Source organism: Papilio machaon, chromosome 14 (genome assembly GCF_912999745.1).
Source record: "Papilio machaon chromosome 14, ilPapMach1.1, whole genome shotgun sequence".
Taxonomy (NCBI): Eukaryota; Metazoa; Arthropoda; class Insecta; order Lepidoptera; family Papilionidae; genus Papilio; species Papilio machaon.
This window is the reverse complement of record NC_059999.1, coordinates 4,896,379-4,921,344: the sequence shown is the minus strand read 5'-3', so window position 1 is coordinate 4,921,344 and position 24,966 is coordinate 4,896,379. Positions and strand designations below refer to the sequence as shown.

General features: G+C 31.3%; 2 protein-coding genes across 2 annotated transcripts; one reads left to right on the top strand and one right to left on the bottom strand.

Annotated features, from left to right (window-relative positions):
• Window positions 1-1,500: 1,500 nt before the first annotated feature.
• On the bottom strand, window positions 1,501-20,882 carry LOC106711339 (actin-histidine N-methyltransferase). The gene is made up of 9 exons (XM_045680905.1): window positions 20,416-20,882; window positions 19,230-19,451; window positions 18,948-19,036; window positions 18,643-18,782; window positions 5,748-5,856; window positions 4,774-4,901; window positions 3,312-3,511; window positions 2,182-2,368; window positions 1,501-1,636 (listed from the first exon to the last, which is right to left on the bottom strand). Exons 1-9 carry the CDS (start codon window positions 20,723-20,725, stop codon window positions 1,540-1,542), a joined length of 1,482 nt encoding a protein of 493 aa, XP_045536861.1. The 5' UTR covers window positions 20,726-20,882; the 3' UTR covers window positions 1,501-1,539.
• Window positions 10,350-18,240, top strand: LOC106711332. The gene is made up of 5 exons (XM_014503637.2): window positions 10,350-10,781; window positions 14,367-15,098; window positions 15,496-16,765; window positions 16,878-17,429; window positions 17,671-18,240. Exons 1-5 carry the CDS (start codon window positions 10,632-10,634, stop codon window positions 18,153-18,155), a joined length of 3,189 nt encoding a protein of 1,062 aa, XP_014359123.2. The 5' UTR covers window positions 10,350-10,631; the 3' UTR covers window positions 18,156-18,240.
• Window positions 20,883-24,966: the final 4,084 nt, after the last annotated feature.

Here is a 24,966-nt window from a genome sequence, read left to right as displayed (position 1 = left end):
ACGTGTTTTATATTAAGCAGATTTTTTAAACGATTGTAAAAAAAATGTTTTTCGTAGAACTATCAATAGGGCGAGCGAAGAGTGCCCTATACCTTTACTCTTTCAGCTTTGGACGTATCTATGGTAAAAATACTATTTAACAATTCTATTTCTAACGCCATCTGTTAGAAAATTATAAATCCAATAAAATATGTCTAATATCCCATAATAATATTTTTTTCTTTAATTATATTTTACAAATTAAGCAAAGTGTATCTTGCCGTTGGTAAAATTTTAAAATGATTTTATATCAGTTAGTCACAAATTGGCCTGTAAGTGAAAAGTTAACACGATGGCGGTAATTTAAAATTTTTAATATATGTAATCGTTTTTCAAAGCAAACGGGCAACAATAATTTGGAAAACTTCAATTTATCTTATGGAAATAATAACCGTTGTAAAACTATAAAAATGAAATAAAGATGCATTTTTTAAATTAATTAAGAACGGCTTAACTCACGTGTGATCGTCCTGTGACGGCACCGACTAGTTTCGGATCAGTCGGGGTTCCATCTTCACGGCAAGTGTTTATTTTGAGAATTTCGCGGTCGCGTCGTGTCTTGTACTGACGAGAGATAGAGGTTCGAAACTAGTCGGTGCCGTCACCGGACGATCGCACGTGAGTTAAGCAGTTCTTAATTATTTATTATGTCACACGAAAGTTTAAACAATTTAAGATTAATTAAGTTAATTTTATTTATTCTCTTTATGGTAAATCTATATTTGTGTAATATTTAATTTGTAAATAGTAATGTTAAGATTTATTGATCAATTTTGTACTCATAATCAAAATGTAACAAATTGGAAATAAAGTGATTAGACGAAAGAAATATGTGGAGTATATTGTTATTACAATAATTTTAATATAGCTTTATATGTTATAATTAAATTCAATATAAATAAGAAATTATATTTACACATTTCACTGTCTATGTCATTTTGTCTATGGATTTATTGAACTGAATTGTACAATACAGTATTTAAATTTATGATTACAAGCTTGTCTGTTTTTATAAGTCTGTGTAGTTTAGACAGAGTTTTTATTTCTCATATCTATTAAATTCGAGTATAATGATTGGACGATAGACTGAGTCTATTCTAACCGTTACCAAATATTGTTATCTCTTACATTCTCTTTGGAAAGAAAAGAGACAATGATATATACCAATACAAATGTCATGGTAATGACATAACATACTTTTGTTTAAACTTTTAAATATTTTTACTAAAATAAAAACTCAATAAATTGATTGCAAAAATTAAAAACATATTAAGAAACAACAATATTTATTAAACTCACAATACAAAATGTAAATGAACACAGATAAAAAATAAAACTTATAACAAAGTAAAAAAAATTACATAATTCGTTGAATGGATTTAAAAAATAACTTATTAAAAAATAAGATATTCAAATACATTATTTATGTATAAATTTGTAAAAAATAAATAATGTATACAATTTGTTCAATGTTATGTCAAAAGGTACTTTATATGGTATTTATTTGGCGGACAGTTTTTCCAGAACATTCTCCAGGTACTTTATGGCACCGTCCAATATTTGTACTTCGCATTGCTTCAGCAATTTTATATTTTTCCTGAAATTTAATTGACAATTGAAATTAATTGATGTATTAATTCAAAATTGAACGCAATAAGAAGCTTTTTCATTAACACTAACTTTAAAACATACAAGTTCCACATTTATAGAACAAAAAGTGCGACAAACTTATTCGGCCCGGTAAGTATAAATTAAAGTACAACAGATCACTGACAGAACTTATTAATGTCAAAAAAGACACAAAATAATTGTCGAACTATACCCAATTAGTTTTTACATATTTTGTTAACAAAACTAACCTTGATAACAGCTTTTGAATTAATGTGGTAGGAAATAGGAATGGTCAGAATAAATTTTCACTATAAATTTAATTAAAAAAAGGCACAAGATAAAAATGTGAACAAGATCTAAAACCAAAACGTCAAAACTGAATGATGTAAAAAAAACATTTTATAAAAATGTCCAAAAAGGCTGAAGCAAAAAATGTGTATGGAAGCCCGAAGCCGCAACAGCTTTCACCGGGTCAAACAAATTTGTCAGAGTACATTTGTGACTGAAAGAAAAATTGGTACAAATTTTTACCTGTGAGGTGTATCAGGGGTCGTTTCTTCAGGATCCTTCTTGTAGGAGGCTCGTATGAGCTTGCATCTCGTCAACAAATATGTGTAGGCGCGTTTCTCTAAGTCAGCGCCCACCGCCTCAGAACTGGTCGAGTCTGATGACACCAGGTCACCTGGGAGACCTTCACTTGACCACTTTGATAGTTCCTCTGAAAAGTTACACAACAACTGCATCCTTTTCATTCTATTCGAAAAAAACTTCAACTGTCTTTACTAAAACTAATGGTATACAGAGGAAAGAGTTATTTGTATTGAATAGGCTCCGTAATTAGTAGACCGATTTGAAAAATTCTTACACTATTGGAATGCTATACTATCCTTAGGTGACATAGGCTATATTTATTACTAGATTTTTTTAGTTCGGTCGGATGAAGTCGCGGACAACTGCTAGTAGAATATGACATAGTTAAAGATGGTTAAGTTCAAGGTGTGTTTAGAAATTTATCCATGAAAAATGTGCAATGTATTCTTGTATTAACTGTGTTCTTGAAACGAAGATGCTATTACTTGAATAGAGTCAATTCTCGTAGTGTTAAAAAATGTTCTTCGTAATACCAAAAATCACAAATCAATTCTCGAATTACCTAATCTATTTATCTTATCAATTTAGCAGCCGAACACAATAATCAATTACAAAACATCTTATAAATTAAGTGATCTAAGAATAAACATAATAATCTTAAATCTTAATATATCGTTTAAAGAGCGATCAAATTATTTCAATTTATTCACATAAAAAATACGTTGGCATCTCAAGGATCTGAGTGTCGATGACTCAGGGGTTAAGCATTTGACTTGCAATCTGCAGGTCCTGGGTTCGAATCCCGCCATGTACCAATGTGTTTTTCGATTTACATATGTACATTTATCTGACATTCTTACGGTGAAGGAAAACATCGTGATGCTGCACATATATGAGAAGAAATTCAAACATATGTGTGAAGTCAACCCACACTTGGCCAGTGTGGTTGACTATGTCCTAGTCACTCCTAACTTAGGGTAGGCTCCGAGCCCAACAGTGGGGATGTGTAGTGAGCTGATAATGATGATCTCAAGGAGCAATTATTTAGGTTAACTGATGATTCGACTAACCTTGGTTCATATTAAATATCCGTATAAATGCGAGTAGTTCAGCGCTAACTGGCGCATCTCCTGAATACAGGTGGAAGTATGTGACGCGGGCGAGGCCGAGTTTGCTGAGCAGCGCCAGCCGTGTCTCCCGCGCCGGGTCCCCCGAGCTGATACCCAGCGCTAGCGACAAAGAATCACTCGGGTTATCCGGGTACACGAAACTGGAAAGAAATTTTTTTACATAAAATTTTTAATACAAAAAAAATGTAAAATTTCAATTATAATTCATCATGTTTTTTTTTTGGTTAAGCTGAATTTTTTAAATAATATCTATTCTCTCTAATATCTCTGAATTGTACAAAAATTATACGCTCTAGGATAAACAAAATGTTTAACACTTTTTATTTTTTTGTTTAAAAACTCTAAAAGTAATGACACATGAAAATTATTAAATTAGTAAAAATATTAGAATTATTTTTGCGATTCTATTAAAATAGATTCTGACAAAATCCACAATCTATAACGCAGTATGAATTCACAAGTAGATGTTATATTATCTCTATACGTATTCTTGAAACGAATAATTGCATAAGTCAACGCAATCGATCGTTAACAACCTGCATCTTATTACATCGTTATTGCAACTGAATACAATAACGAAAAACATGTTTGTTTTTGACTAACAATAGACTTATTCAATAGAACAATTTTACAATCGATTATTCATACATTGATTGACATATTTTCAAAATAAATAAACGGTTTTTAAACCCTTTAACAAAAATAATAATATTATATTTATAGCGTTTATTTGTAAGGGTGTTTCCAAAATATAAACAAACATATTAAAAATAAATATAAAGGTTAAGTATGATTAATGTAATTAATTTTGCTAAGATCATGTTTTAGTAATTTGATCTTTTGCTTAGTCGATACTTTTAGAACACCTTTTATAAGAGTTTCTACAATCTAGTATATAATTCGACACTATTACTTTGTCGTAATGTCACTGAATATTGATGGCTAAAAAAATTGAGTAGATAAAGACCGTGCAAGAGGATATTCGTAAGAAAATATATGGAGGAGTAGTATATTGTGCTGACCCTCATTAGGGAAAAGGGCAGGTTTATGATAGGACTAACTGTCCTCCACGACTCCGTCCGTGCGGAATTTAATAAAAACTTAATAAGTAGCCTATGTGTTCTTCCTGACTATATTCTACATCATCAAAATCCGTTGAGTCTTTCCGGAGATACCTTCAAATAAACATCCATCTATCCATCGGATGGATGGATGGATCCATCTAAACTTTCGTTTTTATAATATAAGTATTATTAATTTCGGAAATATGCAGGGTAATTATATAGATAACAGAGACATGCACTTAGGGCGGATTATTAAAATGAAACAAAGAGATCTCAAAAATGAATTTCTTCTTGACATTTGCAATCTGTATTTTATAGTTATTTGGCCTGTCACTTACCCATTATGCAGGAACAAATCGCAGTTAGGTCTTGCGCCGTAGAAGATAAATATTTGTTCGCCAGCTTTGAAATCACGGAGAGCATAACATTCGCTTCTGTCTCTCTCCTTACTGAAGTCCGTTGTTATCTGGAACGTTTGAAAACATTGGATGATGTTAACAAACGATATTTAAACTGGAGATTGAATTTCCATCCAAAATATTATGAGAGAATGTTTTTTTCAAAATGACTCCGTTTAAATATGTTATGAATCAATTACGAAAAAGCATTGGATTCTCGTTCCAGCAATCAAATTTACATAGTTTTTATGTACCATTCTAGATTAACTTCTTATATGATTCATCTTTTATATTTTGTGTCTTATCTTTAAAAGTTGTCAATCCTATATCTTCTGAGTCTGATGTTAATGTCACAACATCAATTGATTGTTTTATGACTCAATAACAGACTAGAAAATTAAGCCATAACAATAATTATTCCAAGAGCGTGTATAGATTTTACTGCGATGTAACTCTTCCTGACTATTGTTAGTTACATCAACACACTTTTCTATACAAACAACGCATCCCGGCTTCGTTTGACATTAATCTAATCGACAGTAAAAATGGTATCAGCTAGCCAGCTACATCATTACTCTCAGACATACAAGACCTTTCTATTTAGTTTAATAATTTTCAAAGGCGGTTAGATAGCTCTTGAATAAAATGAACAGATATACATGGAGAGTTATAAACATAAGCCACTAAGTTTACATTTGTCATACAGCGTAGATACCCTGATATAGACCAAGAGCAAATGTACCTCTATACATGGACAGGCTACAAGCGGTGATGAATTAATATAATGGAGATAGAGTTAACTGTCAACATCAACAGATGCTTTTAAGTTGAACAAAGCAAAATCTGTAATTTCCAAGCAGCGATCTCTCCAGCTATTATTCTAAAGATAAGTGACTAAGAGCTAAACTACGTACCTTGCCTTGTTCATGGTTGCACATGTCCCACAGTGGTATGAAGGCGGTAGTGGTGCCTTCTGCCAGTTGTATATTGTTCTGACGCGTCATCACTGTTGACGCAGCCCATCTGAATACAAAATTTATTTACATAAGTCAGCATATGTTTATAATGTTTAGAATATGTGAATGCACTCCCTCTCTTATGTCGTAAGAGATAACCTGCAGCGCCCAATCTGCATTTCACTTACGAGTTATGAATACAAATGTGTATATGGGACTGTTTTTTTGTACTGCACTTTATTGGTTTTGTGTAGTATGATAAATATTTATACTGTAGTTAAACAAACTATAACGAACAGATTTCTTATCCATACAATTAATAAAATTGTAGTGTCTGTAAGTAATATCATATTTCGTTAACATGTATTTGCGTGGCTAATAGCGAAAATTCAATCTTTAATATTTTTGTCTGTCTATACGTCTGTCAGCAAGTCCGGGTTAAGTCGGGGTAATATTCGAAACAGCTGGCTCGAATTTGACTGGACTTTCATGAGAAATAAGCTGATGCATGGCATATTATAGGCTATTCTATTTTAACTGAGAAGTCGCCGGCGATCGCGTGTTAAGTATAATAACATTGATACTAAAGTTAAGAGGAACTTAAAAGTATGATGGATAAATAGAAGTTTTATTCAATTTAAAGTTAAATTACATAACAATAAATTATCACATAAAGCTAGAGAAAGCAAGTACATGAATACAATAAGATTTGAAGATAATTAAATACATTTAGTGAGCTTTCCTTTCATTGTACATAATTTTATCTATGTTACTGTTTGTGATGGGAAACTTTGTTTTAATTAACATCTAATTATATAAAATGTAACTACAAAACCTACTAGTATAACGTAACTACAACGTAATGCATTAACTGCCACATTTGAAGGGGTTGATTGACCACTAAAGGAGTCTCTTATTGTAGACTGTTTAAGAAACCAACGATATAATTTATTTTTGTAACAAATATCTTAATTAACTTCTTGTAGTTATCAGATTATTTTTTCATACATACATTAAGTATTTTTGACTGCTTAACATGTTACAAATTTAGCTGCTGCTCGTCTCTTTAGTTAACAATTGATTATTTGTTTTCTTCTATTAGTCTGTTCTTCCTGCTTTGGAAGAAGCATTTACAAATTGTCGGCGTTAAGCATGCGCGCTACTGTTTGATAATATCGCCTCAGCTCGTCCGGTGCTTTGTTGACTGTGTTACAATTTTACGATTGTCTAATGGATTTTCGTACTGATTTTACTTTTAAATTTCTTTCAACTTCCAAAGAGATAAAGTCCCATTCGAAAGTAGCCCACAAAGGATTGGTAATAGGCAGCCAGTGTAATGAAAAAATCTTGACGATTATCGCGTTGGCTCGCCAAAAATACCCTAATTTTCCATAAACAACAATCATGGAAAGTCGCCAAATATTACCGAAACATCGAAAGAAAAAGTTTTATAAAGTTACGCAATAACCAGAGTAAAATTACATAAAATATTACGAAAGGGTAAGAAAGAAGTAGTTGGTAATCGTTATCTTTCTCGGCTCTACGCCAAGTGAGGTTGTGCGAAATATTGCGTAAATATGATCCCGTCGAAAGTGACACCATTGTCTATAGTCGTAACATAATGAAGGTAATGAATACACTCTTTAGGGTATCTATTTCTATGATAACTCAAACCTGTTTAAGGCCAAATAGAGACCTGTTGCTTATCATTTAAAATAGTTCAACTCCAAAATAATACTCTTTTCTACTCTAAAAAATACTCTAGATGTATCGATGATAAACAAAACACAAACAATCAAAAATATTATCACTAACCAGTAGACAGCACCAATGAAGCGATAATTCCGGCTTTCCAGGTGGCTTAGCAGATGACAAGGCGTGAGATATTTACGTACTTTGATTCTAGTCGAGCTAAGAGAAACAAGTGACAGGGTCATTGTACCCTCATTATTGTCGACTTCCAGAGAGAGTTTACAGAATATACCTACTATATTTATGTACATTATTATGTAATTTGTATTGTATTGTAGTAGGTATATTTTTTTCCAACGATATATAATTATTAAATTAATCATAAAATGTTTATTTATTATTATGATCTAAAGTAGAGTACTTATATAATTTGTACACAAATAATTCGAGATAACAGTTTTTACATAACTCATTATTGGATTTTCTAGATTTTTCTACGTTAATTGTTTACATAAAAAACATGTTCTCACGTATTTTAATTCCACATCTATACCTAGGTATTCGGAGCTATCAATGACAGTTTACGTCTCCACAAACCTACTTCGCTCTTATTGTACAGGTGAAAGTTCATTCCTATAAATAGGAAATTATTTGCTTCATTTAAAACTTTATGTTTTAAATGCACACAATATTTATTTAATTTGTTATGGCTCTTATATCGATTGAACATAAATGTCACAGTATAATATTTTAACTATTCTAGTTTAGTTAATTTATTATTCTTTCACTTTATAAAAACGGTGCAAATGATCGATACAAATTTAAAATAACCCGTAACTGATGATTTAGCAATTCTGCGATGCACGAACAAAATCTTACTGATGTAGAAAGCTGCGGTAAATATTACATAAACCGTTGAGAATCTTCCAATACCGTAAAACGTTTGAAAGTCGATTATGCATCGCTATTTAATTATATTTCAAATTAATGAATGTTTTATGAAACAAAAAAATCAACTATTACCAATAACCAAATACTGTACCGTATCTATAATTAACATACAAATAAAATTATATTTTTATTTATTTATCTATCCATACCTAATTCATACCCTATGTTATGACATAAAAATTATACTCTATTTACGACTATGTTCCAAGAAAATCAGAAAGGCGTGATAACTAGTTGTTTCATTTAATCTTTTTTTACTTACATTTCAAGTTTGTATGCTCTGATTGTGTCGTACGATGACATCTCTGCCTACCTATTATTACGTAAAGCATAATGTAACGAATTCTTTCAAGAAAGAACAAAAAAACATGTCACCGCGGCCGTGCTGAATCGATTCAGTTTTAACCACAATACGGAATTGTTTTATGATTATTATTTTTTCTTAATCATTTAGTTTTTCTTTTGAGCCTTGTTAGAACGTTATAGGTAGCGATGGTATTGAACAGTTCGTCTTTGATTCTGAAAGTAGCGGATTACTTTCTTACACAACTAGTACACTACACAATTCCTAATAGAGTTGCCATGTCATCGGGTTTGACCCGAAATCTTCGGGTATCATGGTGCACCAAGATTGGTGACCAAGAGAAGAATAAATGTTCAAATGCTAAAATACGTATGCGTGCATTATTTTTCCTTAAGAAAATAAATTAAATACAATAATGAAATACATTAAAGATGTAGTGAAAGAGTGATAGAGATATTTATCCGCACGTCGCATTCCTTGCGGGAGACGGCGCGCGCGCATACCGTTTCACATGCATCGTACGTGCAGCGATCATAACAACTAGCGACTACACTATACTAATGCTATGTTTATAAACTGAAACACCTTCAATAAACACCATGTCTACAACTACATGAATACTATAGCCAAACAAGTTTAACTGGCCCGGTGAATGCACGGTACCTAATAGCGGTTAGTTCTGTCAGATGTTATTTAACACTTTTTTAGGAATAAAAAATAACATACATGACATGACAAGACAGCTGTATTCCGACAAGGATCTTATGACACTTTTCTTGCCATTCAAAGCAGGGTGCTAATGAGGTTTAGTAATTTAGTTTCAGTTATTCCCACCGAGTCAGATATGTTGTTCTGTCTTTAATTCAACTCTATTTTTTGTTTATCGATAGTTTTTAATTTTACTCTCGTTTGTGAGAATATGGCACTGAGACTCTGCTTTTAAAGAAATCACATCACACATACAGTTAATATTTTGACATGAATAAAAAGCCTTACGCGTTTTTACTTACTCTGTATTTAGTGAAGCACTCACCCATATAAATCTAGGGAGAATTGATTAAGAATTTTAATTTTGGCACAGTCTTGGCACACCTCTATCTCTATCTAAACATATTCTATTTGGTAAAGATGTCAAACCCATTAGCCCATATTTTGAAAACAGGGCATATATTCATATAATTTTCTTATAAAAACAAACAAATAAAAACAATACAAATGATGACTGTGTTGTCGTTACGAGTTTATAAACTAAACTTGTAAGAATAATAGTTCTTTCATAATTTTAAAAACGAGGTTAAAAATGAATGGACTATAGACTATGAATGTATCAGTTTCAAAAGAGAATCAAACCTTTCAAAAAACAAATATGATTGATAATAAATACAGTTTTATTTATAAATTGTTTACGAATTGAATGGAAGAAAAGTTTTATTTTATATTTCCATGTATTGTTCGTTTTCCATCTTAGGGCAAAGCGCGGGGCATGAATCCGCGAGACGGCCACCGTGCTCCCGCATTCGCACCTATCGAGCTGTCGTAAGCCAACGTGTGTCAGTTTCGTATTCGAAAAAAAAAAACCGTATAATCGCGTAAAAAAAACGCTTTTTTAAATTTATTAACAGCCAATAACATTATTTCCTACATCGTTAGCGGCCAATTATAATTAAGAGGTTTTAAAAAAAACAGTGATAATGTGAAAATTAAAAATCGAACGATTCGAAATCGCCTATCGTTGTACGTGGAGTTGATATCGGTTCTGTTATTCAGTTCTATTTCCTTCATTTTTATTCTTTTTTTCCTTCTTAGTATCTAAGGGCGTTATTAATGGATTTTGGTGATTTCAAGTGAATTCTGTGTAAACTAGGATTATCTTGGATTTTTTTGTTTGGTATAATATGGGTGTATATTTGAAAAGTACCATGCCGCTGTTAAGTACGTTGGCCGCACTGGTTATCATTGTGAATTCTGCTGAAGAAGACTTGGACGAATATGCACGGGAGCTAAGACCTAGGACCATGGAGACTGACACCACAAACTACGATGTGGTAATAAATATTTTTTTATTTAGATAATTTTAACTATGACCCAACCATTGATTTGTTACTAGTTAATTGCTTTACGCACGCTGGTAGTAAGGTGTTATTTCCTATTCGTATACATTTACTAAAAGTATCAAGATTAAGGACAAAACTTTGAAATTAATCGAATCAATTTTAATAATGAAATTACCGGAAAAAGCTACATTACAGTTTAAGCCACCGTGGCGGTCGTCACAAAGTGAAGTGAAACTTTGAAATTGCTTTAAAAAAAGGGGAGTTGGTACAGCAAAATTAAGCTAATATAATATTGAAATGTCTGTCCTTTTTCTCGAATAAAGGGCAATTATTGCAAAACATGTGGATTATTTTTTTTAACTTCGACCATGAATCCTAATCACAAATAACCAGATAACCATAATTGTGTACTCAGATTCATTAAGTGATCGCTCTTAGTGACAATTATGTAGTGATCTTTAAAGTAATGCAATTTTTAAGCAAAGTTTGATAAGGATTAGTATATACAAATAGATATCCCCATAGTCCATATAATTCCCCGTAGACAAAGTGCATTCGCTTCGGACGGAATGCACTTTGTCCAGGGAAGCAGTACCTACTCTTACCAATCGAGTCGAAAGAAAAGACGATTGTGCTTTGATAATTCAAATATTCTATACACCACGAATGGCTCACGTATTGTTATAAATGGTGGGTTTACGATGTTATTGTTTTATGAATAAAAGGAAATGGTAGAGGTAATTACTGATAATGAGGTAGGCCGTTTCAGAAATAAGAAAGGAATGTGTGACGTTACACAAATCCTGTGGTAATATTAATGTGTCATGAGTCACCTTTTTGCCCGACTGATAGTTGGGGAATTTTTGTGTTACTTTGAATGTAACTACTTTTTTATCACCGGTTGCATAGAATAGCTACTAGTACTTTGATTTTATGAGCTGAATTGATTAAGACGAGATGGAATTCTTTTTGTCTCACTCGAAATGGTACGGTCAATTGTAACTAGTCTATGACAGTTCAAAAGTTTTTGAAATATTTTTTCTGAGACAAATTAATATAAGTTAACTTTCTATGTGCACCTAATAGTGAGTAAAATCCTTAACTTTATCGGAAAAAAAATTACAATTTAATTAAGATACCTATGCTGTCTGATTACTACTGCAATTTTATTGTAATAATTTATATCATCAGAGTATATACTTCAAAAGACAGGTTTTCTAAAGAAATCAGAACAGGCGTTTCTATGATCTGGAAAAGTAAGTGGAGCGTACTTGGAACTTGGTAGCTCGTAAAAATAATAAAGACATAATAGAGTAGTAACTCTACTATTCTATTATATTATTCGTGTCCGGTATCTACTAAGATAATAGCAATCAAATCAACTTAGAATCGAACACCGTAACATACAAGCAAAAGATATATGCAGCCACTAAGTTATCTTCGCCATCATAAAATTACACTTCGAATGTGAAAGCTGTAATACAATTGGAATCGAATCTATGATATGAAAGCGATTGCTCTATCCGATATGACTATCAACTTTGTAGACAATTTGTATACTCGAGAAATGTTTCATATACCTATTACTTACGATTTCACCGTAAGCTTCCACTGTAGAAACACTTGTCATATTAAACATATATTGTCATTACATTTTATCTGCTTGAAAAAACCAGAATAAACTTTTTTATGCATGTGTGTCAGTACTGGAAATGTTTATACTGGTTCTTTAATTATGTTATGAAAAAGGTATTACAAAAAGTTGAAATAAACGAACTTTGATGAAACAATTCAATATGTATGATCATTGCAACCTAATTAGAAATTGAAATTTTAAATAACTCGTTTGGTATCCTCTGTGTACAAAGAATTTGTAATCTTTTTTGTAATTGCTTTCTTAACTCATAGTGTGTACTAAAGCCATCCTCAATATTTAAATAATCGATAGAAAATATTTATTTATTTTATATTTCTTTACTTTTCCGTGTACATCTTGTCTATGTCTATAATACTTTTACCTAAAGTAACTACTCAGAATCAGATTTTTTTTTATTTAACAATTACTACTAAATATGTATGTATGCTCAAATTGAAAATCTTATGATGACGCAAAGAAAAATATACAAATGTAAATTAAAAACCATTCACAAACAGGTGGTCTCAAAAGATATAAACAAACAGGAATAAATTAATGATTAAAGATGACCGCTACTTTGAATCCATTAAAAAAGACAACGGTTTCCGCTTTTTTTTCAACAATATGAAACATTCAGACTAATTTTGAAAAATAACAACTTAAACATACAGCAAAAATATACTTGTAACGTATATAAACTATCGATGTAATATTATTACAACATAAATCCCCGAACGCAGTGCAAGTTCAATCGCAAAACCGGTATTTGTGTTGTATGGACACTTTCGACTTTCCTCTCGACATTATGCCATCGCTGGTGTTACAGCTTTCGTTACTATGAGATAACATATGCATAATAACGCATAAACTACACGATATACTGTAACTTGATTGATTGGAATATATCTTTCTCGAATGATTTAGAACGTCTTTAATTATTAAATATAATTATTTGATTATTTTTTAAGTGACTGTGAGTTTCCACCGCCTGTACAATATATTATTAATATTTTTATGTAAAAAAAAGATAAAACACTATATTATGTACGTTTTAGCAGTACACAGTATGCTTCGATGGTTCAGAAATAAGCTTTAAATGGATCATCGGAATTGAATAGTCCCTGTATTGTTTCTTATCTACTCTATTAGCCATTGTTCAAGAATTACAGTGAGATGTAAAAGAGTTTGGTATTAGTTTATTATCACAACCGTATAAAATAATTATTTGAAATCTCTTACAAGTAATAAAAGCGCGACAGAATTTAATACTTAACCGAAGACGAGTACTGGCTCTTGTCATTGTTAAATATTTGACATTTGAAATATTTGAAATCAGCAAGTGTATTTTACGAAATAGCAAAAAAGGAATTAAGCCAGTATGTAGTGTTTGTGTAGGAACAAAAGGTAATAACAATTACCCACGAGGCAAGTCGCACGGCGCTATTCAATGCAACTGCTTCATTTTTACTTTTACGTTTTCACTTTTGATTGCGCTATTCAAAACACATGTGTTATTTGCAAGCAAATCGCTATGCTGATTTCAGTTTGATAAAATATAGATGAATGTGTTAACAACGACTAAATAAAAATGATGTTTTCGATCTAATTTATTTCGGGAAAAAGATTTTAGTAAGACTTACAGAATGTTTATTTTCTGTATGAAAATACATGTAAAATTTAATTGTACATTAATAATTTAGTGAACAACTTTACAGAAAATGGAAAATATTGATTGTTAGTGACATTTTTTTTAACATCATTTCACTGAACACGTTCATATTCATGAAATAGGTTCGGTGCCTTAATAAGGAAATAATACATGTTAATTTGTGTGAATTATATTTCAATTGGCAAATAATTAACTCTATGTTAACTTTCTTTAAGTCTTGTATTTTAATATGTTGGTTCAAAAAATTATATAGGAAAAATTATTTTTTCAGCCATGGAGAGCAGTGAAAATAGAGCCGATGATGACACATTCAACACAAACTGATACGTGGGACGGATCTCTCGAAGATCCGCCAAAACGCAGCAGACCCATCCGAAAGCGCAGGCGTCGGCCGCAAGCAGCTCTGAGAGGACCACAGGAGAGATATTTGCAACCTGGAGAATACAGACCCTACAATACAGACAACTATAGACCCCTCACAGAGATACCGTACAGACGCCGAAAAAAGATCGACACCAAACAAGACGACTGGAATGGACGACCGGAAGCCGAGGAAAGTCCAAGACCATTCCGAAGAAAAAACCCGAAAAGAACATCGAATCAGGAGTCTTGGCATGAATTCAGTGAGTTCGGTGACATTCCTGCCGAAGAAAACTTGGATAATAACGCAGCAATTCCAAAACACGAAGCTACAAATTATGACACCGAAGTAGAAAATAGCGAAAGTCACCAGCCACGACTAACAATAAATCAATTTTATAACGAAGAGAAAAATCGAAACGCATTTGCGACAGTAGACGTTACCGCGGAAGACGACGACGATGAACCATTGCAGTTTCCTGCAAATAAAGATGAATATGAAGAACAAAACAATCCCGAAGTAAAAGAGAATAAGTCTCTATCAGAATTTTCGTTGGAAAATGGTTCCCCTATTCGAATCTCACAAAACAGAAATGAAAATGGACAACATGGCCAAGAAAATTTAAATGACATTACCGAACAAGTAAGTTTAAAAACATAATTAAACAATTAGTCGTATATTTGAAACGGTATAATAGGATGTAACTTACATGAGACATTATAGTATGTAACAAACATATAAATATGTATGACGATTACTTTAATCCTTTTACAAAAATTTTGTCTGAAAAAATATACTTTATATGTATATATTTGTAGGAATGTCTTCGATATATTGTTTTGAGGAAAATTAAGGATAAAATACAAGCATCAGTAGCTTTAACGCACCTTGATAATGCAACATTTTTTTTACGGTACTTTAATATTTTATTACCCAATTATACTTATTAACTATAATTATTTAACATAACGTTTTTAATATTGATCGTGTTCAAACCTCCACTGAATATGTCATTAAACAAATATATAATTTTTTGCAGAGTAAACCCTTGGACCCGATTTCGCTAAAAGATATATTACAAAAATCGAAAGGGAAGAGTCTGAGTGAATTACTGCAACAGCATAATCTTACTTTAGCCGATCTACTCAGCGGCGAGAAAAATGCTCTATCAGTATTAAAAACAACAGAATTACCACAAACAGAAAAAGAAGCTATCGAGGAGCTATCTACGACAACCAAAACTCCCACGACTGAGACGTCAAGACCTTTAACAAGAAAAACACATAGCGTTTTTGAACATGCAATGGATGACAAAAAAGATATCAATTTAGACGAGCTATCGTCTTCAGAAGAAATTGTTGCAACAACATTCAGATATAGTACCACGGAAACAACAACAACCGTTGTTACTGACAAAACTAACACTATAAATAAATTTAGGTTAAAACACTCTTTTAATAATGAAACTTATAATATTCCTTTGAATGAAACATTTAAAGCTGGTAAAAGACGACGATATCCTACAGGCGTTCGGATAAATCTCCGCATGAGACCACTAGGTAATAACTCTTATAAGGGACAGCTAAGTAGAGACATGATCAATATTACCAATAGAAGATATCAAAATAATAACTTTACTAAATTCAGGCAGTGGAAAGAACTCATTCCAGCCATTAAAAATATTACAAACTCACAGTTCAATGTAAGCTTAGAAGATACAGATCAAGAATCCACAACATCGATGCCTGAAGAAATAACAACAGAAAATATTCCCCAATTCAATACACAAAGCAGCGATGAAGCCGAAATAGAAACAACAAATACGAATACAGACACAATACCTACCACAACAGTCAATATTATTGAAACAACGACTTATGAAATGATTCCTCCAATCAGACCATCACTGGCTTCTAGAGTAAGAACGCGACAAAACATAACCAACTTAAGGCAGCAAGCTTTTGTAAACAGATTAAGAAATATAAAATCAAAACACAAGATTGCGACGAATAAAACATCACCGGGACATTTACTTTCAGAATTATTTGAAATGGCGAACTTAGTATCGGCATCTGAATTTATTGCAAAAATGAAATCAAAACCAAAAAATGCAAGTGATGTCCCGATTGTAACGGTTACCACAGTAGATGACCTTACAGATACGTCATCTAAATCCCCCGTTCAAAAATCTATCAAAAGATCGAGACCTCGTGAGAAGAAATTGAAACTGTCCACAACTGAACCGCCTATAGTTAGCACTACAGAGAATGCTAAGCTTGAAATAGAAGAAATTCTCCATGATTCTTTAAGTAAGTACTTTGAAGTGATAAATCAATCAAAAATAGTTTCCTGTCTGTAGCACATTCGTATATCATATCATCAAAATAACAATAAATAAATTAGTAACATGTATTTTTTCAGGTAGCGCCACGTTGTCAAAAATATTAAGAGAAAGAAACATGACGTTGTCTGAATTATTGGAACATAGAGAACGTGGGTCCAGTCACGTGCATTTAGCAGATATATTCCACAACGCGTCACGGGAACCTAATCCGCCTGAACCTTTTCTCTCCAAATCTCTTATTGAACCAATATCAAAGGAAACATATCCTTTGAGAGCGCTATTAGAAGCCAATTCACATAACAGTACGGCGAGGCCAACAACAACCGTACCTTATGTAACACAAACAGAATACATAAGCATACCAATGATGATGGATTTCGGTAACAATGTAAATGAAAACGGTGAAAATATAGGAATATCGTCATTGATAAATAACTTCACAGTGGAAAATAATACAAACCATATTATGAAAAATGTAAAGAACGAAGATAAGATCGCAGCAATACTCACGAACAGAACATCACGACAGAGTCGCGGTAATGAAGATTTAATCACGCTCAATGAAATATTTTCTTTAATCCAAAGAAGTCGTAATACGTCTGAAGATATGGTTGAACATTCATCAAATGGTAAGTTCATTATTAATTTCGAATAATTAAGAAACTTTTCAGATATTTGTCGGTCTGTCTGAAGGCATTCTTTATAATGAACGCAATTCTAACATAAGTATGTAGTCTTGGTAAGTAATACAAATACTATGATCTATGCGATAAACATATTTGTTACTTAAAGATATTAAATAACAAAATATTAACAAGCTTAATAGTTACTACGGTTAGATAAAATAATTTTTAATATTGTCCGTTACAGATACATCAGACTTAACAGTTAAGAAAATTGTTCTAGAAGAAGACATTAATGGAGATGGTTTAATAGTTTTAGAAGACGTACAAGGACTCGATCATAACCCATCTGATGAAAAAGTAGAATTCAAATCATTAGGAACTGAAGAGAACTCTCCAAAAATTGTACCAGAGACAATAAATCCTAATACAAGATCGGCTACAGTTGTCACCGCTAGTATTGTAGGACTAATAGCTGTGTTATTTCTTCTGACATTTGTTACATTTAGATGGAAACATCAACAACATGTGTTTATCAGAAAATATGGTTCCAGTGAAGATAGAATACCATCACCTGTCTTTGAAAATAGAATGACCACGAAAACAAGCAGCATGCGAAGTCTTAGTCCAATGCTAACATCTAATATTTATTCAATTGATACTTTGGAAAAACCCCATGATAAAGATTGTCCTGAATACACATGGGATAGTTTAAGAAAACCATATCTGTAACTTGATAAATCTCAACGACTTTATGCTATTGTAAATTTCAATATAGATAGTTTAAAAATTTTAATAGTGACCTGATTTTTATTTAAGGGACATTGTAATCTATTTTTTTATTTAAATATTTTAAGAGGTCTAAATTATGATGAGCATTTCAGACAAAAATAATCATTCTTGCAAATAACTGTTTGTTTAATTATAATGAAAGTTATAATACTCAACATGCTATCACAAAATACACTCCTATGATGTTATTTCTTATCTTTAAATTATGACAAAATTGTATAAAAAGTGCTGTATATCTGAAAAAATGTTCAGTTTGAATTCGATTTTAATTGAATGTAAAATTATTGCCTAAAGAGGGATATTTGTTATTTCTCATAAGACATTTAATATGGCATGAGTGCAATAATTATAAAACATTATTTAGTATTACAATTGTTATTATTTGAAAGGAATAAAAATAATAATAATATGAGGTTTCTTTTCTTACCTGTAGTTGTCAAATGTAAAGACATCTCTAAGACTTTTCAACACAGGTATATTACCTGCATGTATCTTATTGTAGAAGTATGCATACTGTCTTGTAATACTGCGGTAGAGTTTCAATGATGATTCTAACACCGGTGATGGCTGTAATATTAATTAAATACTTTTCAAAATGTAGAAAAGTTGGCATGGATATATAATTGAGTTAGTACAAATATCTCGAGATTAATATTACATTTGTATTACTAGTCTTTTAAAGATTAATGAGAAAGCAACCATAATGAAATCTTACACTATATGGTTAATTACCTTGAGTTCAACTAACTCTTCTGCTGTGAAGTATAAGATAGTATTGTATTTTTCTGGTAGAACATCAATGTATGGCTTCCAAAATGACTCTGTAATGTTCACAATATGCATACATACATAAAACAATTTAAAACCAAAATGTAAAGTTTAAAAAAGAAATGCAACTCCTTTTTAAACTAAACTTTAAAATTAAAAAACTTTTGAGGATTTTACTTAGATTATAGTTAGGTTTTTCATATTTAATAGTAGTTCCAATATAATACAGATAGGTATCATAGTTACCCGACTTATTCCTCTCTAAAAGCAGGAACATTGCCAATGCTATATTTGGCATATTCATTAAGATAGGATCAGCATTAATAAATGTATTAAGTTCTGATTCTATTGCATCTTTTTCACTCAGCATAAGTTTCCCAGGCACAGTCAGAATGAGCGAGTCTTCAGGGAAATCTTTAGTTGCTTTCAAACCCATGTCATATCCCTCAAATTCACTTATTTCCACACCTGAAAAAATTAAACATAGTTCTAAATCAATATTGAATTATCTTATATATATAAGAGAAAGTCATGTTAGTTACACTATTTATAACTCAAGATTAGTCAAACTGAGCTGTTTAGCTGAAAATTGATGGGAAGGTAGCTTAGAACTAGGAGACGGACGTAGGAACTTTTTTATCTTGTGTGCATTTTTTTTAAGCAGCTAAAAGCAGGTAAAAGCTATTTTTATATAAAATTAAATATAGAGCAGTAATATCTTTAAAGCTATAAATACAGAAAATACATCATTGAGCTAATGCTTTTGCTAAATTTGACACTAATTCTATGTAATGTAATTAATTTAATATGAGAGAGGTATTTTAGCATCCTTTTTTTTGTACAACAATACTGATTCATTTACATAGTACAATGGTTGAGATGTCTATATATTTTTGAATTAACTTCCACCATCATTGTTTTCTTAAATTCTATTAATTCCTTTGAGTATACACTTCAAAATCTTGTATCACATTTAAGTGAATTTTACTGTCATTTACCATGACAACACATATATACTAACATGAAATAATCAAATTTTACTATGCAATGATTCTATCCTAATTTTTTTCAATAAATCGAAAAAGACTAAACTAACAATTTAAATGCTACATTTAATATCATGAAGTACTTATTAGTTTTATTTTATAAGCATAAACTTAAACCTATAAGGAAAGTCGTTGAAAAACCCTATGAAGAAAAATATATTTGAAACATTAAATCAAAATGCACTATATAAAATAATAATGATTATAATCACTGTTTAATAAACCTAGCAACTTGTAGTAGAAGTACATAAGTATAGAATGCAATGTTCTAAGCAACAGTTTCATCCTTGACCTAAACTGATTGCAATTACTTCTATTTACACCAAGACTTCTTGATTATTTAATGATAAAGGGTAGAATTAAAGAAAATTATTATTGTTAATTACCTTCAAACTGTGCACCATTGTCACGCAACCAAATTAGATATTTATCTAATTTTTCTTTACGTTCAATCTGAGCATCTTTAGGGTACAAAGCATTTTCAATGTTTATGATCTCCTTTACAATAGCTTCAATTTCTAAATGATGATCCCAACTTTTTAGTGTATTACCAGTGGTCTGGAAAACACTGGTGAGTTTTAGCACTTTATCTATCAAAACAGCAAGTTCTTTTCGCTTTTGAAGATGAAATTTATTGGTCTCCTTTCCAACATTCCGTTTTTTCGAGATATGCTTTGCTTGCAATTTTCGACCCATGATTTAAAATGCTCACTTTTAAGTATACCACTCATAAAAAACAAGTAAATTAATAGTAAAATTATCCCAAATACCGATTTGTAAATGTAAAACGTGGGAATGAGGATAAAAAACCAAAAATAGTTATATTGAAAGTGTTGTTTTTAAACCTATGTAACGAAATATGACACTGACGTTTATATGTTATAAATATCATGATTTGAAGTTTTCTTATTAATGTTACCATGTTAAAAAACAATACGACGCAGGTAATAAAAATAAAATGAGAGTTCAGTAACACATTTAATTCTTTTATATGCAGCTTAATCTATTTTCTTCCAGACATTAACATTTAAATTAAACTTAAGGTTAAGTATCCTAAAGTAATGTAAGTCGGGAAAAAGTTTAAATATAACATGGTCATGTTTTAACTGTAACTGAAGTAGTTTTAGTAGTTTGCAGTTAGTTTTTATCAATATAAATGATAAAGTTTCATTTGCCAAACTAGTACTTTTTGGCAATTTGAATTTTAGGCATTCAGTCTTACTTCGGTGCGTAAAAGTGGTTTCATAATAATTGTAACATGCGTTATTGATTAAGTTCCTATAACCACTCCTATTTGTTTAAATGTAACGCCACCCAATGTCATAGGTAATTACACTGACTGGCTTCTAATTTCTAACTGGCAATGGCAATGGGACAATAATATTTGGCACCACGCTCTACCAGTTCCACGAAAAGTTATTTGAAATCGCCCCAGATTTCGACCACAGAATAGCCCTGTAAATTATTGGATGGCGTTTAGATGCATCCCGCATATTTGATTGTACAGTTATAACATTTTCGTGTCATGTTATATTAAAATTTTCGAAATAGTTTGATGGTCATGAAATAAATACTTTTGAAAATAATTGTTTCGGCAGCGTAAAACGTTACAGTCTACTAGCCCTAATCTAAACTAGGCTTAGTCTTAGTAATCCTAAGCGTAAGGAAATGGTAGGATATTATAACAAAATGCGCAAAGATTTGCATCATAAAAAGCCTTAAGTCTGACAACTGACAAGCGTTTATTTTAAGTCAATGATGACCCCACGACTTTGTCCGCGCGACGGAACGTTGTATTAAGAATACCTGAAGACAAGACTATGTCAAATATTTTTCTTTGCTATAAGTACCAACATGATAAAAATCATGTGCTTGCCGTGTGCTTATTTTTGTTCTTCTCGACGCGAAGACAGAAAAACGAATGTATATTTTAAGTATTCGGGTACTGCAATATCGATTTAAACAAAACAAAATGCAATGGTTTTTCCATACGACTATAGCTTCCGATGTCGGCAGAGTAAAATAAATACCCGTATATCAAAACCCCTACGTAAAACTGTCAACTCCTTTCATTCCTTTGTTTATAGAACATTCTAATTTATGGATGAAATAATATCTTTAAAAAAACATACGCACAAAGTTTTACTGGTGATGGGTCTTTCTGACTAACTGATGAAAATATATTTGAAACATATTTTTGTGCAAAATTAATTGAGTTAGAACATGTTACTTAATCGTATTTAGAGAAGTTGTCGATTCGAATAATTTAAAATCATAGACAGACTGTTACACTAACCGTGGATTTCTGAGACCAAAAAAACCTTTGTATAAATTTTGAGATTTCAGTGTCAGAAAGCGGCGGTAAAGTAGATATATTCAAACAATAAACCAAAACTTATCCTAATTAGTTCAAACCTTACAACTGAATGATTCATACTTTACACTTATATGAGTAAAAGGAATATTGCATAGATAAATTTAATAATTCGATCCAACGCAGTGAGTTATTAAAGCGTGGAATATTAAATTGATAGTTAATTGAAAACACAATTTGCGTGACGTGGAAATCGTTCGCTATCTAACGCAAATTCCAATGCGACACACCTTTCATTACGAAGTCGCTACACAGAGCATAATAATATGGCCAAATTAAATGAACAAATAAATAATTACCTACGAGTATCATATCAGCCTGTGCGGTCCCACTACAGGAACTAAAGTTCTCCCTCCATTTTCCCTGCCTAGTGATATTTGTAGCCAATTTTTTCAAAATAGTTCTATTTCACTTCTAATGTCATGTTGTACACGAAATTTAAAATTTACTACGAATTTTATTTATAGATAGCTGTTTATAAAACTGATATTTAAGGATTTTTTTGAAAAAAACGCCGATCATCCACTGAAAAAAAATATCCCTAATAAACACAACTTATCTATTCTTCTTTGAGATTATCAATTACCAAAGTATGTTGTGTGCACCTATTAAAATCAATAAATAAAATTTATTTTTTTCTTTTCTTTTCAGCCTACCTATATTCTTCGGTTGCTTCGGTTGGTTGTTATGTGTACTACTACTGTACTAGCAGATAGAAAAAAATGACATTATCTGTACTAATATTTATTATAAAGAGAAAACATTTCACTGTTAGGAAGCTACATTATCCCTGAGTGACATAGACTATATTTATTACTAGATATTTTTAATTCCGGGCGGACGAAGTCGCGGGCATCTGCTAGTAGAAAGAAAAATCGATGCTTTTTCAAGACTAAGATAGCTAGAATGAAAAAATAACCGAAGAACGTTAGATTAATAAATTAGATTACATGACGTAACAGGATGTATTGTGTACATTACTTTAAATTAAGTAAAAAAATGAAACAAAAAAAAATATCTTCTTGGTACATAACATCTTAGTCAAACAGATGAGTCGTTTATTATGGTATTTCTAACACTCTGAGGCTAAATAAAGGTCTTTTGTGTTATTGAATCTAAGTACATTTTAAATTGTACAATTAACATGAAGTCTTACAGGCACTATCCAAAGAAGTTAGTTGTAATTGCGGATTACATAATCTTATAATATGTAATCAAATATTACAAACCAATATAGCTTAGGATAAAGGTGCAAAGCTATATAGCCTTAACACTCACCTGAAGCCACAAAGCTACTGTGACTGACTGAATGTTTGAAATCAAACCAAATTTTAAACTAAAATTACAAAAAACGCGAAAATGAACTAACTCTAAAATTCAAATCACGTTTCATATTTTCTTCGTTACAACTTCGGAATCTATTAGCGCATTTTAAAATTAGTAATGATGTAATAAGAACAACGGGAGTTACTGGTTTTGCATACGTCACATTAGAAACATACTAATAGGTGGTTCTGTGAGCAAGTTGTCTGTGCAGAGCCTCATAGTTTCTAATGTCTATAATACCGTTGAAACATTTGAGTCGATTGAGAATTCTATTAAAGGCTGTGAGCTCAGCGCTCGTGGAATATATTAGCGACGCGTGAACTTTATGCAAAGCTCTAAGCTCTGAGTCGCACCCGCTAAGCGACTATCATTTATAAATTAATTTATAAATATGCGTTACTTTGAAATATGTACTGCAAAGAAAATTTAATTAAGTGCATAAACTTAAAATAAAACCTATCATATAATAACATCAATCACTACTGGTCCGAAAATTTTAGCGAAACTTACAAATCATAGCAACCAAAAGGAGTAGAAAATGTATTTTCAAATCACCGGCTATAGTATTTACTCGAAATATTATTCTCCGCCCAATTTTAAGAAAACTGTTTTTATATTAGTAATAACTTTTGATTTAAGTTTTTCAGGATTCGCAGGATACGAAAAATTCTACGATTTATAATAAGTAGTACAAACAGTTAGGACGTAGCAAAGTTTGAAAAATCTTAACGTATTTACAAACTTTAAAAAATATGAATAAACAACTTTGCAGCTCGAACGAATAGTATTCGTCTATATTATTTATCTATTTAAATTAAGTTTCATTGAATGCATTGAAATTTTATCCTTTTACTTCTGGTTGATGCAAGAACAAACGTGGGCGGTTTTTATCTGGTATTTTATTAACAATTATCATTGACCGCTTCGCGCCTACAGATTTCAATAAGTATACAACAATCTCCTAGTTTTAATTTTATTTAAATGTTATAGCTACTGTAATTATATAGAATATTACTAAATATAAATGTAGTAGACATCATTGTATTTCTAACAATATGACCTTTATTCATTATATAGCTCAAGTATCTTAAAAATATACGTATTTCATGAATTTCGTTTCATTAATTATTATGAAGTAGATATCATGAAAATCGTAGTTTATCAAAGGAATTCGCAAATGTTCATTTACAAATTATTACGCACTGCAAAGTATGGATTTGCACCTGTATTACTTGCA